Here is a 13,147-nt window from a genome sequence, read left to right on the forward strand (position 1 = left end):
AATTCGTTTGTTATAGATAGTCAGGGTAACTTACCAGACGAGGGAATCTGTTGTGGATCCCGATGTGCTGGAAACATATGTATGGCACTGTTACATTGCTCTGAGAGCTTTTCCCGCGCATTGTACACATTCTTCGCTTTTTTGGTGATCGTGTAGATATATCGAATCGGGGCGAAGAGCAGTGCAAGCTAACGAAAAATATGTGAAGTCAACAGCATCCCACTCAGACTCTAGAACCGGTGTGTCAATGTACGTAGGGCGAACCTTCCAATACTCAGGCTGGGATTGAACATAATGGGGCAATCCAAGGGATACTGACCTCTGAAATCTTCAAACGGACAGAATATAGCTCGAATTAAAGGGACTCCACCAGATTTGATGGGTAAGGGCGACCATTTTGCCGTTCGGGTAAGGCATTGAGATATAGATCCTGAATACGGGCAAGTTGCACCATGATCTAAACCTTGTAAGATAGATTCCTCAGGTCCGGCTTCACCAATGTCGCCGGATTGTATGATAAACCCGGTAACGAGGATGGGCGCACAAGAAGCATGCTCAATGTCTTATCCATGTAGTAACACCAATAAACGCATTCTCGTACTTCGCTTCTTTCCTCAGTATCAAGGAGTGTCGGGATTAAATGGTGGTATCCCAGGGCTACGAGGCTCCTGGATGCTAATGCAGTCAGGTGCCAAGAGCGGCTAGTTTGGCCGGGAAACTGCACAAGCGAAGCCTTTGGTGAGTTAGCAACAGGACATGACTCCTGCCTCAGGTGTCAGGTAGGCTGCTGATACTTACGCCTGAAAGAAGAGCTTGGAGCATAGGGAGACTTCGAGATAGCGTAAAATCAATATCCTTCAGGCATCGCAGACTGGAGGCGATGTAGGATTTTCTAGATCCCTTGAGACAAGTCGACAAGCCCTAAGATGTGCAACATCGTAACCGGCGACTGATGTGAGTTGCAGCTTTGTAGTGAACACATACGGCGTATTGAAGGGCTAATTGGCCACTTACGGCACGATTGCTTAGCGCCAAACAGATGTGCTCTAGAGTGTTAGATGATATGTGATCGGGCCAATGAGTATGCTGGTGCTCTACTTTGGTCAGATTCTGAACACAGGTACGTGGAAAATTTAAAGCGAGACCTGCAGGGAAAGAAAAACATTGACGTACCACCTAATAGGTTGTAGAAAAGTTCAGAAAGAAGTTCCATCGGCGGTATCACGTCGTCACTATCTTTCTCATGTGAAGTGCTTTGCACATGATGTGACAATGATGCAAACTTTCCGACAACTGAGAGAGCGGATTGAAGGACCCGAAATTGGTTAGAGGAAAGATTTAGGTGAGAAACAAGCTCCTGTCGCATCATATCACTTGTGCTATTCGAATAATCAGGTAGATCACAAATTTTCTCGTCAGGTACGGTTATCGGGAGAGTGAGATCTTGGGAAAGGGATGGGAGCGCGATTCTCGGTTCGCCTTGAACTAAATTTTCAGGGCCTTCAATCCCGGACTGCAGTGCAGAACCATTTGACTCTCGTGGAGTATACTCGGCAGAGAAGCAAGAATAACAACCTAAACTGCTTGGTACAGCTGCTTTGCGTAAAGATCAAGCAGAAGAACGAGGCGGTTTGCCAGATACATTTTTCCTACTGATGGCTTTAGTTTCCGGTTTCAATCGCTGATGTTCAGCTAACTTACTTGGGCGGAGTCGTCCAAGCATTGCGTTACCGAGCGTACCGACTCACCTGTATCAAATGAATTGGGCTGTTAACAATGTTGGCTCCTTTTTCCGTTATTGGGTGCTGTCTATATATTGGCCACCTCTTGACTCTTTCGATACCAGAATCGTGGACGGCTCTATCGAAGGCAATTATGATGATGTCAGTTCACATTGTGTGCTCACAGGGAAGAAGACCATCGGGGGTTTGAGTGTCTAACTTATACGTGTATTCCTTCAGTATAACTACCTCATCTGATTCAAATACTTGCATGATTTTAACACGCCCTCCTTTATTCCGCGTATCTTGCACAAAGCCATTACAGGTTTGTGGTCTGTATTATCCGAGAATATCTATTCTAAACGACTAGATCGTATCATGGCTAGCGCCATCTAGACTAACCAAAGAGACGGCTTAAGCGTCATTGGGGTCAAATGAACCAAGGTGTGTATCTATGCCAAGGTGATAAGCGGGAGTGCTTAGGAAAGCGAAGAAAATGGTAGACAGTATTCTATAGAGAGATGAATAGAGGAGTTGGGTGATAAAAGCGGCCCGTAGGGTGCTATGCTGAACAAAGCAGGAGGCGAAAATAATGTAACAACATGATCCGGTTACGCCCCGGCTTGCCACCTTCTAGTATACTTTATAAGTTATAGTCTGTGATGTTATGCCAGGCATCTGACAGCTGGTTCAAATATAGGTCTTATGTCTGATTGCAATGGAGATAAATATGGCAATGGGTTGAAAAGAACAGACGGTCGTTAATCGTTCTGCTCTCGCGCAAGGGTATCACCCTAATAACAGGGAAAAGCATTCTATATATTTCCCTTTAACAGTGAGCCCAGTACATACGACCACAGGGTGTGGAGAACAGGGCTTCCCGTCCGCTCAGCCGTACTTAAGCCACACGCCGGTAAGTTAGTAGTTAGGTGGGTGACCACTAGCGAATCCTTACTGTTGTATGTTTTTTTTATTTTATTTTTTTTGTCTTTAGGATTTTTTGAATTGGTCCTTCAGTCAGCTTTGGCTTCCTTGGCGATCACTTTTTAACTACATTTTGCGCATGTTTTCGCATGATTACCGTAAGCAGGAAGCACTTTAAAACAGACACTTTAAAGAGGTTAAAAATTAGAACCAAAGTGTGACAAAATCATATTTACAACGTCAAGCAGTGTGCTCAATATGAGAATCTGGTATAGACCCTATTTGTTACTTTCCTGGACTGGCTGTGTCATTCTTTATTTTTAAGCTTTCTCGTAATATGAACAGAACCCGTATCATTGGTTTAAATACTAGACTTTTGTCGACCGACAAAAGCATGGTGAAAATCTCTGACACTGCGATGCGTACACCATACCATATGTGGACTAGTGTACGCTCGGTAACCTCCGATCCACTCAATATTCAAGAACACTCCAAGCTAAAAAAAGAAAATGATGTTGATCCTCAGGGAGCAGATTCCCTGAGTTGCTCGCTCCGCAGGACATTATTTGTTATCTCATTCTCAGGCTGTATTATTCCGCTTTCACCCTGTTGCAATTCCCATGCCTTCACGACGCAGTCACACGAAATCACGGCACGGATGCCTCCAATGCAAACAAAGACGACATAAGGTACAATTGCATATATTGCCATTTTCAATCCAAATCTTCTAGTCAATTTACACTACCTGATCTTCATGATAGCTGATACGACGAGAAGTGCGATGAATTACAACCTACCTGCCAGAAATGTATAGACCGTGGCGTTACATGCAGCTACAGTCAATCGACATCATCGCCAAGTAATGCTACACCATCATTTGCAATACTTTCATCTTCTTCGAGGCCTCCAACGCCCCCTTCAGAAACCATAAAAACTTCTGTCCCTTGCGTCCCAAAGAAAGACTTGAACTTGGAGGACTTGGAACTGATGGTCCAATGGTGTACCCATACCAGCCTCACGCTGTCCCGAAACAGCTCTGTCACATGGATTTGGAAATCAGTCATTCCCAGAAAAGCTGCCCACCATCCCTTTCTCATGAATGGAATCCTCGCCCTTGCTGCTTTACATCGAGCGTTTGGCGAATGCTCGGCAGATACTCGCGGGAGATATTTGGCGATTGCGCAAGCGCATCACTCTGAGGCTATCACCGGCATTGCGAGAGAGGAATCGCTGCAAAGTTCAAACGCCGACGCCACATACGCTCTATCCAACATTATCATCATATTTACATTTGCCCTTCCGTTATATTCCAAACCAAGTCACGAGATGGAGTATTTGGACGAGCTTCTCCGCATATTTCATATCTGCCGCGAGTCAATAACAATCCTCATGGCCGTTGTGCAGTGGGTGCGCGAAGGCCAACTCGCGACTTTGGTAGACACGGAGACAGTTTCTTTTCACCCTTCGATGGGTGCAAATCCTCAGCCTGCACCATACAATCTCGGAGCTCTGCACCATTTATATTCTAACATATCTCATATTTACACCGCTGCGGAAAGAGAGACCTACGAATCGGTAATTCAAGATCTTCAGATTGCCTTTGAGAGCCTTGCAAGTCCTCAAGAGCCAAGCACTGTGACTGCAATGTTCCGTTGGATATTTGCGGTCCGTAGAGAATTTATACAAATGTTGAAGTCGCGTAAACCACTTGCGATGGTTATCGTGGTTTATTTCAGTGTCCTGATGCATCGCCTACGGGGTTATTGGTGGGTAGGGGATTGGAGCCAAAGATTGCTCGATGAAATCTATTACACAATCGACCCGGAGTGGAGGCAGCACGTTGCTCCTATTCTTGGTTTGCTCAGAAAATCAGATATCCACGACACACCGGAGCAACACGAAAATGCAGATGTTCACGTTGACTCAATTCTTCAGACTTGATTTTGACATCAAAACATGGAGAAAACGACATTTGGACAGAACTTTAAATGCTAGACATTTTATCTCCCTGAAATATATAGTCAGCAAAGTCCATGGATGTTGCTTGCAAGGAAGATCCTCATACTAAGTTCTCGTCATCCCCGTAGCTAAATTGCTGATCCGCATTGGTAGTGCTGCCTAACAGAAATAAGAGGATGAGTGACTTGAATGAAACGGGGAATATACACATCATATTTACTTGGATGTCGCCGGCCCCAGCCCGCCAGGCGTCGTAAGTTCTGTATATTGCGGAGGCGAAGGGATCGCATATACTGCTGTTGCTGAATGGGAAAACTGAAGGCTGAGCGCGTCGTTTCATGCACAACAAATTGAGAAAATATCCCTGCCGCCAAGGCTGTGCTACTAAGGCAGCAGGCAATCACGATAACCATTATAGCAAAATTGCTCAGCCCCATTTTGATCCTCGAGAAATATCGCCTCAATCTTGAGACCACACTTCTGCAAAATGTGTTGAGATGCGACAACGCTAGGTGGCGGAGTATGAAAGTGCGCAGAAAGAAATGTGAATTTCGGAAATACCCATTTTGAAGATGGAAGCCTAGTAATTTATATAATATGGCAGCGGATCTCGTTGTTCTATTGTTGGTTAGATGAAGTGAGAGACCATCTGAAACTGCTCCGCGCGGATTTTTGGATCGTACACTATTCCTGTTTGGGCTCACGAGATCTTAGTCCAATATGAGCTAATGTAAAGCTTGTTACTAGTTAAGACATCGGGGAAACCGTGTTAAATCTATTCTCCAAGAATATCTTTTCCGTCGTACACCTTACCACTTTGGGACAACAAATACAAACCTTCGATCCTATAGATTCCAAACCCACGCTAATTATACGATGTGGACAAAACAAGATATTGGCTGCCCTGATTGGTTTTAATGTTTCCTAGTAAGTGGGCTAAATTCCCTTGAGAAAGGTTAATTCAGCTATAAAAGTCTCAGGCAACCCCCAATCTCTAAACCCGACATATTGAAACACCTCGAGCTAAATATTCAATCGCTTTCTTTCCCCTATACCATACTCATAATGGCTGCTAAATATGTATTATACAACTACACCCCATCATATGTCGCTGCAGTATGCTTTACCGCCGCCTTTCTCATTTCCGGGATGGGACACATTTGGCAAGCCAGTGTCAACAAAACAGCCTTTCTTACACCATTCATTATTGGCATACTATGTATGTATACCCGAATTCAATTGACGAACTAGGCTAATATCCAACCAGTTGAAGCTTGTGGATATGCCGCACGTGCGGTCAATGCAAAGCAAGCTCCGGATTACGCCGTTGGGCCATATTCCATGCAAAGCCTGCTCTTGCTTCTTGCCCCGTCTTTGCTCGCTGCTTCGATATATATGATTCTCGGTCGGATAATCAACTTGGTTGATGGAGGCTCCAGGGCTCTGATCCGTCCGCAGAAGTTGACCAAAGTTTTTGTCACTGGAGATGTACTATCGTTTCTAGTCCAAAGTGGAGGTATGTGACTGACAAGAACGATCTGTTAAATCCCCATCCGATACTGATACTCGTTGCAACTTCTTCAGGTGGTGCTATTCTAGCTCAAGCAAAAAGCCAGAGCAAAGTAACGCTCGGCGAGCGAATGATTGTTGTTGGACTTTTCGTCCAAATACTTTTCTTCGGCGTCTTCATGGCTGTTTCAGCTCATTTTCACAAAAATATCACCGCCGACCCAACACCGAGATCTCTTTCTACCACCAGACCTTGGCAAAAATATCTGATTGCGCTTTATGTGGCTAGCTTCATTATCATGGTCCGATCAATCTACCGTGTGGTGGAGTACATCCAAGGAACAACGGGCTATCTACAGAGTCATGAGGTGTTTCTTTATGTATTTGATTCGATGCTCATGATCGCTGTGTGTTTCGAGTTGAACATATTCCACCCCAGCCGAGTTTTACCCCATGGGAATGAACTCATCGAAGATGGCGAATACTTGCCGATGCGATAACAAGCATCGAGAGAAAAAAATGTTGGATCAAAGAACGAAGTAGAACGTGAGTGTAACAATATCAAAATCGGAATTATTCAGTCTTCTCAGAGTCTACTTTCAGACCCAGTAAGACTGACAACATACTCTGTACATACTGTGCAATGCGAATAGGCCCGCCAAGGTCCGCTAGCGCCCGCTTCTGCGAAACGTCTTATCGACAAGAAACAACGTTGATTGGGGCTAGGATGCGCGGGCAAATCTTATGGTAAGCAACCATGGATCGATGACTGCACTGAGGCCGTCACTGCATAAGCGCAAGACTGTCCATGCCAGCGTAAAGCCAATAGTTTGTCATGATTCGGTTTACAATTTACCCGTCCCAGGCAATTTTACGCGTCTTGTTGTCCCGCGGGGAAATGCCAAGGCTGGCCTTGTTCCCATTGGCTCGCAAATACTTGACTCTCCGTTGATTTAGCCAATCAGCAGACTGCAACTAAGCTCCACTCCGCTGTTCGTAAGCAAGTGAGCTCACCACTTTGCCTTTGTGTAGATGCCCTTTAATCAGCATTTGACCGAAGGCTTGGGAATCATTCCTACAAGTCAGCAGTATTTATAGAGAGTCCCCCGCCAGTCAATTCCATAGTATCATTCCAAACTCGTTTTATCCCAAGCCACCTTCTCCAATTCACGTATAGACACCGCAATGTCTTCCTATCTTATCACTGGTGCCAGTCGTGGTCTCGGAGTTAGTGACCACATGCTCTCTGCTGCAGTGACTGAGTACTGATATGAACAGTTTCAATTCGTTCGGCATCTTGCTCAGAATCCAGAGAACACCGTCATCGGTCTGGTCCGAAACAAGGCTGCTGCTGAAGCAAAGGCCAAAGAAGAGGGACTCCATAATGTTCACATGGTGGAGGCTCAGTACACTGATCTACCATCCCTCAAGGTGTGTAAATGTATCCTTAATAATGATAACATACTGATTCCTTCTAGGCAGCCGCAGAAGTTGTCAAAGGGATCACTGGTGGGAGCTTGGACTATCTAATTAACAATGCCGCCGTTATGTCTAAAATCAGTGAATTCAAATCGCTGGGTGACTTGTATGTATTGACTTTCAATCAAAGATACGACAACGCTGACAATGCACAGCGAGGATGACTTCGAGACTCTGGAAAAGGACCTCCAAGAATCACTAGACGTCAATATGATGGCTGTCATCAAGTCAATTCACGCCTTTATGCCTCTAATCCTCAAGGGAAATGCCAAAAAGGTCCTCACTATCTCCACTGGAATGGCCGATATCGACCTGATCAATGCAACTGAAGTCGAATTTGGCGCCCCATACGCTATCAGCAAGGCTGCTGTCAATGTCGCCATTGCGAAATACAATGCCCTGTACAAAAAGGACGGTGTTCTTTTCCTCGCCGTCAGCCCTGGATATGTAGCAACCGAGCGAAACAATGGTATGTCACATGATTCAATCATAAGCGCCCTGTATGTCCATACTAACGCTCATCTCACAGCGGGCGCGCCTGAAGGCGAGGAGGGAAAGATAGCTATTCTTGTGCAAAAGTTTGTGGAGTATGCACCGCACTTTACGCGACAGTTGACTCCTGAAGAAGCAGTCATTGCTGTTCTGTCCGTTATGGACAACGCCTCAATTGCAAATGGCGATGGTGGTGCGTTTATATCGCATCACGGGAACAAGCAGTGGCTGTAAATAGGCTAGACAAATTCGAGGAAATGAATTCATTTCAAGACGCGTGAATCATCGTTGAAGACTATTTTCAAACTTCCATGGTGAATTTAACAGACTCTGTGTTCAACTCCAAATATCGCATGTCCTCACCGGAGCAGTATTCACGACTCTAGATTCGTCCATCTCGAGTGGTATACGTTCTCTATATGCAAAAAAAAAAAACAAGACATGAAAATATCCCAAGATTGATAGCTTGAGTGCAGCGATAATTACCCATTGAAGTCAAAAGTACCGTAACTATTTCCTAAAAGACATCCCTAACAGTGGATGGATGAGATTGTGGCTTGAAATAAGCAAAGCTTTGATCTCACTGCATATCCAGTAATCCTTAATGGACTGCTTCTATCGTATTATTTACTCGAATCGGGCTTCTAGAGGCTCTGGGTCCTTTTCAGCCATTCACGCCGGGACCCTATTCGATGTTTTAACAAGCTCCCTCCAGACATTTAAATCTTGTTTCTTTGGTTTTCCTTTCGGCAAGCGAATTCATCATTAGATTAAACAAATGATTGTCATAACAATACTGCCAACGCAACCGCCGTCATTTACCGCGTGTTATGTGCAATCCCAAAGCGGCAAATGGGTTTGTTTTGCGACCCCTCCTTTCCCGCGTTACGATTGAACTAAGTGCTTAGCACCCCAATGGAGGACTCATCCGCATATTCGAAGGCTTTTAATTGGTGCTACGAGCAGCTTTCCACATTGGGGCACATTGAGGGGAATTTCGAAATTTCAGTGAATTGGATGTAAGGAGGGAACTATCGCATTGTATAAATTCAAGACCAATTCGCCTGTCAATGTCTCTCCAGGACTGAATGACTATATTTCGCAATGGCTGAATCTACTACTATACTTTTTGTCCCTGGCGCCTGGCACAATCCTGATTCCTTCGATCCAGTGATTGAGCGTCTGGAGACTGCCAAATACAAGACCAACAAGGTGCATCTGCCCTCAGTGAACCCGCCAACACACTTTCTAGATTTTGACGAGGATGTTGCACACATTCGCAAGCAAATCGAACAGGAAGTGAGCGCAGGACAGAGTGTGGTCGTCGTCGTTCACTCGTACGGCGCGCTACCCGCAAACGAGGCAATTCAAGGACTGGACATCCAGACGCGCCAAAAACAGGGCCTGACAGGTGGCGTCGCTCATCTGTTTTTCTGCTGCTCTTTTGTCATCCCAGAAGGACAGTCTCTTATCAGTGCTTTTGGTGGCAGTGATCTTCCTTGGTTCAGGGTGGCAGAGGACAGACTAGAGGTCAATCCTGCGAACCCAGACGAAGTCTTCTACAATGACTGCAGTCCTGCTCAGATTGAGACCGCAGTCGCTGCTCTCAGACCTCATAGCTACAAGTGCTTTCACAGCCCTTGCACCTATGCCGCCTGGAAGGAGGTGCCAAGTACTTATCTGTATTGTCTGCAGGACGCGGCAATTCCTCTGGCAGTACAGAAGATGATGGTTGAAGTGACGGCGAAGGGGTATGGCATGAACACGGAGACGGTGGATGCGTCTCACAGTCCATTCATAAGCCAGCCCGATGGGTTGACGGCGGCAATTCGCCGCGCAGCTGGGGAAACCATTTGATCGCGATCATTACTCTCAATGTATTAATTATTTTGATTCGGATAGATGATGATTCGTGAAAGCCTGCTTGTATTTTCTCATCCTCGAACATACTAGGCTAGTGTTGGCAGAAGCTCATTCGAAGACATGATAGTGTTCAACGTATCGACATACGTCCTCCACTGTGTGTTTGAATCCATAATTAGATCGTTCTGCACCCACATGGACTCAATCATTCCTTGCACGGCATACAGCCTGCGCTGATGGGACCGTTTATGTGTATTTTCAAATACAGAGAGAATGAGCTCCCGCTGGATATCGTTTTGCGCTTCGCATGCTATAAAAAATAGCGGAAATGCTCGCTCACATATCACAGACTCCCGGAGAAGACCAAAAGCTTCAGTAGCCCATTCTTTCACTTGTTTGTTGTTGGGGGATCTTTTCAAAACACGCTCAAAATAAATGAGCCCTGCCAGCTGATACAGCTTGGCCATGTTGTTCGCGCGTTTGATTTCTTCTGTATTATTCTTGCCAGAGAGGTGTGTTGTGTCTTGTTTGATTGCGGTCAATTCGCGCTCAATAGAGTCGAGAGAGCTTTGATCAGTGTCACTACGTTCGTATGACAGACTATTCAATTGCATTTCTGACATTCTGGCGATGAGATTTATCATCTCCAGTGAACATCCAAATATGCTGATAAACTATTAATCTTATTAGTAAGATTCAAATCGAACAACTGTCACCTTACTTGATCGTTTTCCACAGACACTAGAGCCGAAGCCATACCCGGTACCTTGAAAATCGATAAATTTTCCGGAGAATCAACCTTCCAATGTCTCAAGCTGAACCGTCCAAGAATATCATGATAGTGCACCCAAAGAACAAGAGGGTCGAATTCTATCAGTTTGGGATGCCCTTCTTTGCACATCTCGTGGAGCATGACTTTAGCGCCCGACAAATATAACGGCCATTGGAAGGTGCTCTCAGAAGGCATAAAGATCTGATCTCATTAATAGGCATTGAAAAGAAGGAGGCGAAATCAATACCTCAAATGCGCAGAGTAGCATGTCCACGGCTACATGTTGATAGATTTCTCTTGTCCCGGTCGTGATTCTTTTCATGGATGCGGTCAAAGAGCCCAGAGCTGCTACCTTTAGTTGAAGAGTATTTTTTCCGTGTCCATGACGGTGTAGAGAAGCTAGGGCTAATATTGCCCGCAAGACGGCCATTGAAGCGGGCGAATCGTCGGAGAATGAGAGCTGAAATAACAATTTCCAAAGCTTATATCCATCTGATCCGATTGGAGTGAAGGAAGTAACTACTTTCGTCATGACTAGAGTCAAATAATCAGCCAAGTGACTCTTCGGGGTTCATTCAATCCATACAAAACGACAGCAGATGGTCTCCATCGCCCGTTGTTGGCTCTGCGTTTGTCAAATTCGATAGAGTAGGAATCCACGTGCGAAGAGGTGGAAGTATTGCTTAAAAAATTAACGAGTAACCGAGTTAGCAAAACATACATACTACCCAAGCAAGTCCGAAAGCAATTTCAACTACTGACCTACACCACCCGGATACTGCAGATAATGCATCTCAACATCCGTCATCAACGTATTAATAAAATGCGCATCTTTTCCATTCTTCGACCATTCAGGCAAAAGCCCCTGACTCGAGCTGTTGATTGATCTGCTGGAACCGTGCGCCGGCCAACTCAATCGGAGACCATAACCCTGGCAGATGCGGGATGCCGCAGCGCAGTTCCGGCACCCCGGACGGCCCATATCACAAGCAATTTTTCGCTCTAAGAACAGCCAGAGCCATGTTATCTCAAATTGCATATATCAAATTCGAAGAAGACGCGCACGATCTTACCACGACATGTCCAACACCTTCGCTTTGATGCAGGTCCTACACGATAGGATCTTCGTTGCTTGGACATCTGGGTGTCGAGTATTCACTATCTTAGAAAACATAGAACGGGGACCATGATAGATTTTAAGTAGAAATCATTTGATTTGAGCTTCAAGGTGCCGGAATACGAAGGAGGTGTCATCAAGCTGCCCAAGTGTCATTGTGGGGCGGTAAGCACTAGCCGGCGAAGCAATGGGATACACGGGGCACGTGATGTTGAAATTACAAAAGCATTGGGAGAACCAGGACATTTTAGCTGATACTTGGAACAAAATGTAGTCGTCTTGGAAAGTGTGCTATCAAGTTGTTGCAACATGAAATGAGCCTAGAGAGCAGTCTGTGTGTACGCGGCCTCTTCAGAGGTTCAACTGGAGACCATAACATCTTTTGTCTGGTAAGACTCGAACTTCACCATTGACCAAGTTTGAACAATCCGAATGCATCCAAAAACTTCGTGGGTACACTCAATTTTGCCTGCATTTCCCCAAAGGTGAGGAGGGTGGATAGAGAAAATTGCAATCAGCCCTCCATCCATCCGTACATTTAATATGACACTATAAAAGGGTTCGTTCAGAGTTTGTCTTACAAAACTCGCTCCACAGTCCAATCTCCCTTCCCATTTGAGCGATCATCGAAGAACGGCTTAAACAGCTTCTGAATGATGTCATCTGGATGGAATCCCTGAGCCCAATCGCCAGTCTCTGGATCAGTAATTCTCCCCGAAACCAGAGGCATGCCGACCAAAATTCCATACTTCTCCGGTAGAATCTGCGCAAAAAGCCGACTCACAGTCTGAGAAGCAGATTTGGCAGTTGACAAAGAAGAAAATTCCAAACCTGGTGCTTTATCAAGAAGCCCCCCAGTGATCAAAAACAGAGGCTTTTCCCCGGTCGAGACAAAGTCCAGGCGGGCATTTCGCGTGAACCACTGACCGGCAACGAGGGTGCCAACTGCAGAAATTCGGAAATCGAGATCCAACTCTTCGGGGGTTACATCGAGGATGTTTGTCTCGGCTACACGAGCGACGTTGAAGTTCAAAACATCCAACTTGCATTGGAACTGCTCGACGGTCAAATCGAGAGCTGCTTTTAAGGCCGTGGTATCGCTAGCATCGGCTGTTTGCCAGATTATTTTGGCTTTTGGATTTTTCTGAACTGCCTTGGCTTCCTCTGCGATGGCTGAGAGGGTTTTTTCGGATCGCGCGATCAAAGCAATGTTCCATCCTTGACTTGCGAGCCATAGAGCTAGGGATCGGGACATGGATGGGCCAACGCCTACGATGGCGATGGTGCGGGGCTGTTGGGATGACATCTTGA

The 13,147-nt window shown here is 45.6% G+C and overlaps 6 protein-coding genes across 6 annotated transcripts; 4 read left to right on the forward strand and 2 right to left on the reverse strand.

The window, feature by feature from the left end:
* Nucleotides 1-3,265: 3,265 nt before the first annotated feature.
* On the forward strand, nt 3,266-4,586 carry N7511_003932 (Zn(II)2Cys6 transcription factor domain-containing protein; the record flags this gene model as incomplete). The annotated part of the gene is made up of 2 exons (XM_057126357.1): nt 3,266-3,334; nt 3,423-4,586. The coding sequence occupies 2 exons, from the start codon at nt 3,266-3,268 to the stop codon at nt 4,584-4,586; spliced, it is 1,233 nt and encodes a 410-aa protein (XP_056985247.1).
* Nucleotides 4,587-5,669: 1,083 nt separating this feature from the next.
* On the forward strand, nt 5,670-6,613 carry N7511_003933 (RTA1 domain-containing protein; the record flags this gene model as incomplete). The annotated part of the gene is made up of 3 exons (XM_057126358.1): nt 5,670-5,823; nt 5,872-6,120; nt 6,189-6,613. The coding sequence occupies 3 exons, from the start codon at nt 5,670-5,672 to the stop codon at nt 6,611-6,613; spliced, it is 828 nt and encodes a 275-aa protein (XP_056985248.1).
* A 685-nt stretch (nt 6,614-7,298) lies between these two features.
* Nucleotides 7,299-8,318, forward strand: N7511_003934 (Short-chain dehydrogenase/reductase SDR; the record flags this gene model as incomplete). The annotated part of the gene is made up of 5 exons (XM_057126359.1): nt 7,299-7,340; nt 7,392-7,544; nt 7,592-7,698; nt 7,748-8,061; nt 8,122-8,318. 5 exons carry the CDS (start codon nt 7,299-7,301, stop codon nt 8,316-8,318), a joined length of 813 nt encoding a protein of 270 aa, XP_056985249.1.
* Nucleotides 8,319-9,188: 870 nt separating this feature from the next.
* N7511_003935 (alpha/beta hydrolase) lies at nt 9,189-9,941 on the forward strand (the record flags this gene model as incomplete). Its single annotated transcript, XM_057126360.1, has 1 exon — nt 9,189-9,941. The coding sequence occupies one exon, from the start codon at nt 9,189-9,191 to the stop codon at nt 9,939-9,941; it is 753 nt and encodes a 250-aa protein (XP_056985250.1).
* A 92-nt stretch (nt 9,942-10,033) lies between these two features.
* On the reverse strand, nt 10,034-10,561 carry N7511_003936 (transcription factor domain-containing protein; the record flags this gene model as incomplete). Its single annotated transcript, XM_057126361.1, has 1 exon — nt 10,034-10,561. One exon carries the CDS (start codon nt 10,559-10,561, stop codon nt 10,034-10,036), a length of 528 nt encoding a protein of 175 aa, XP_056985251.1.
* Nucleotides 10,562-12,413: 1,852 nt separating this feature from the next.
* On the reverse strand, nt 12,414-13,142 carry N7511_003937 (uncharacterized protein; the record flags this gene model as incomplete). The annotated part of the gene is made up of 1 exon (XM_057126362.1): nt 12,414-13,142. The coding sequence occupies one exon, from the start codon at nt 13,140-13,142 to the stop codon at nt 12,414-12,416; it is 729 nt and encodes a 242-aa protein (XP_056985252.1).
* Between the last annotated feature and the right edge of the window lie 5 nt (nt 13,143-13,147).

Source organism: Penicillium nucicola (assembly GCF_028828085.1).
Source record: "Penicillium nucicola strain IBT 29836 chromosome Unknown utg000003l, whole genome shotgun sequence".
Classification (NCBI taxonomy): Eukaryota; Fungi; Ascomycota; class Eurotiomycetes; order Eurotiales; family Aspergillaceae; genus Penicillium; species Penicillium nucicola.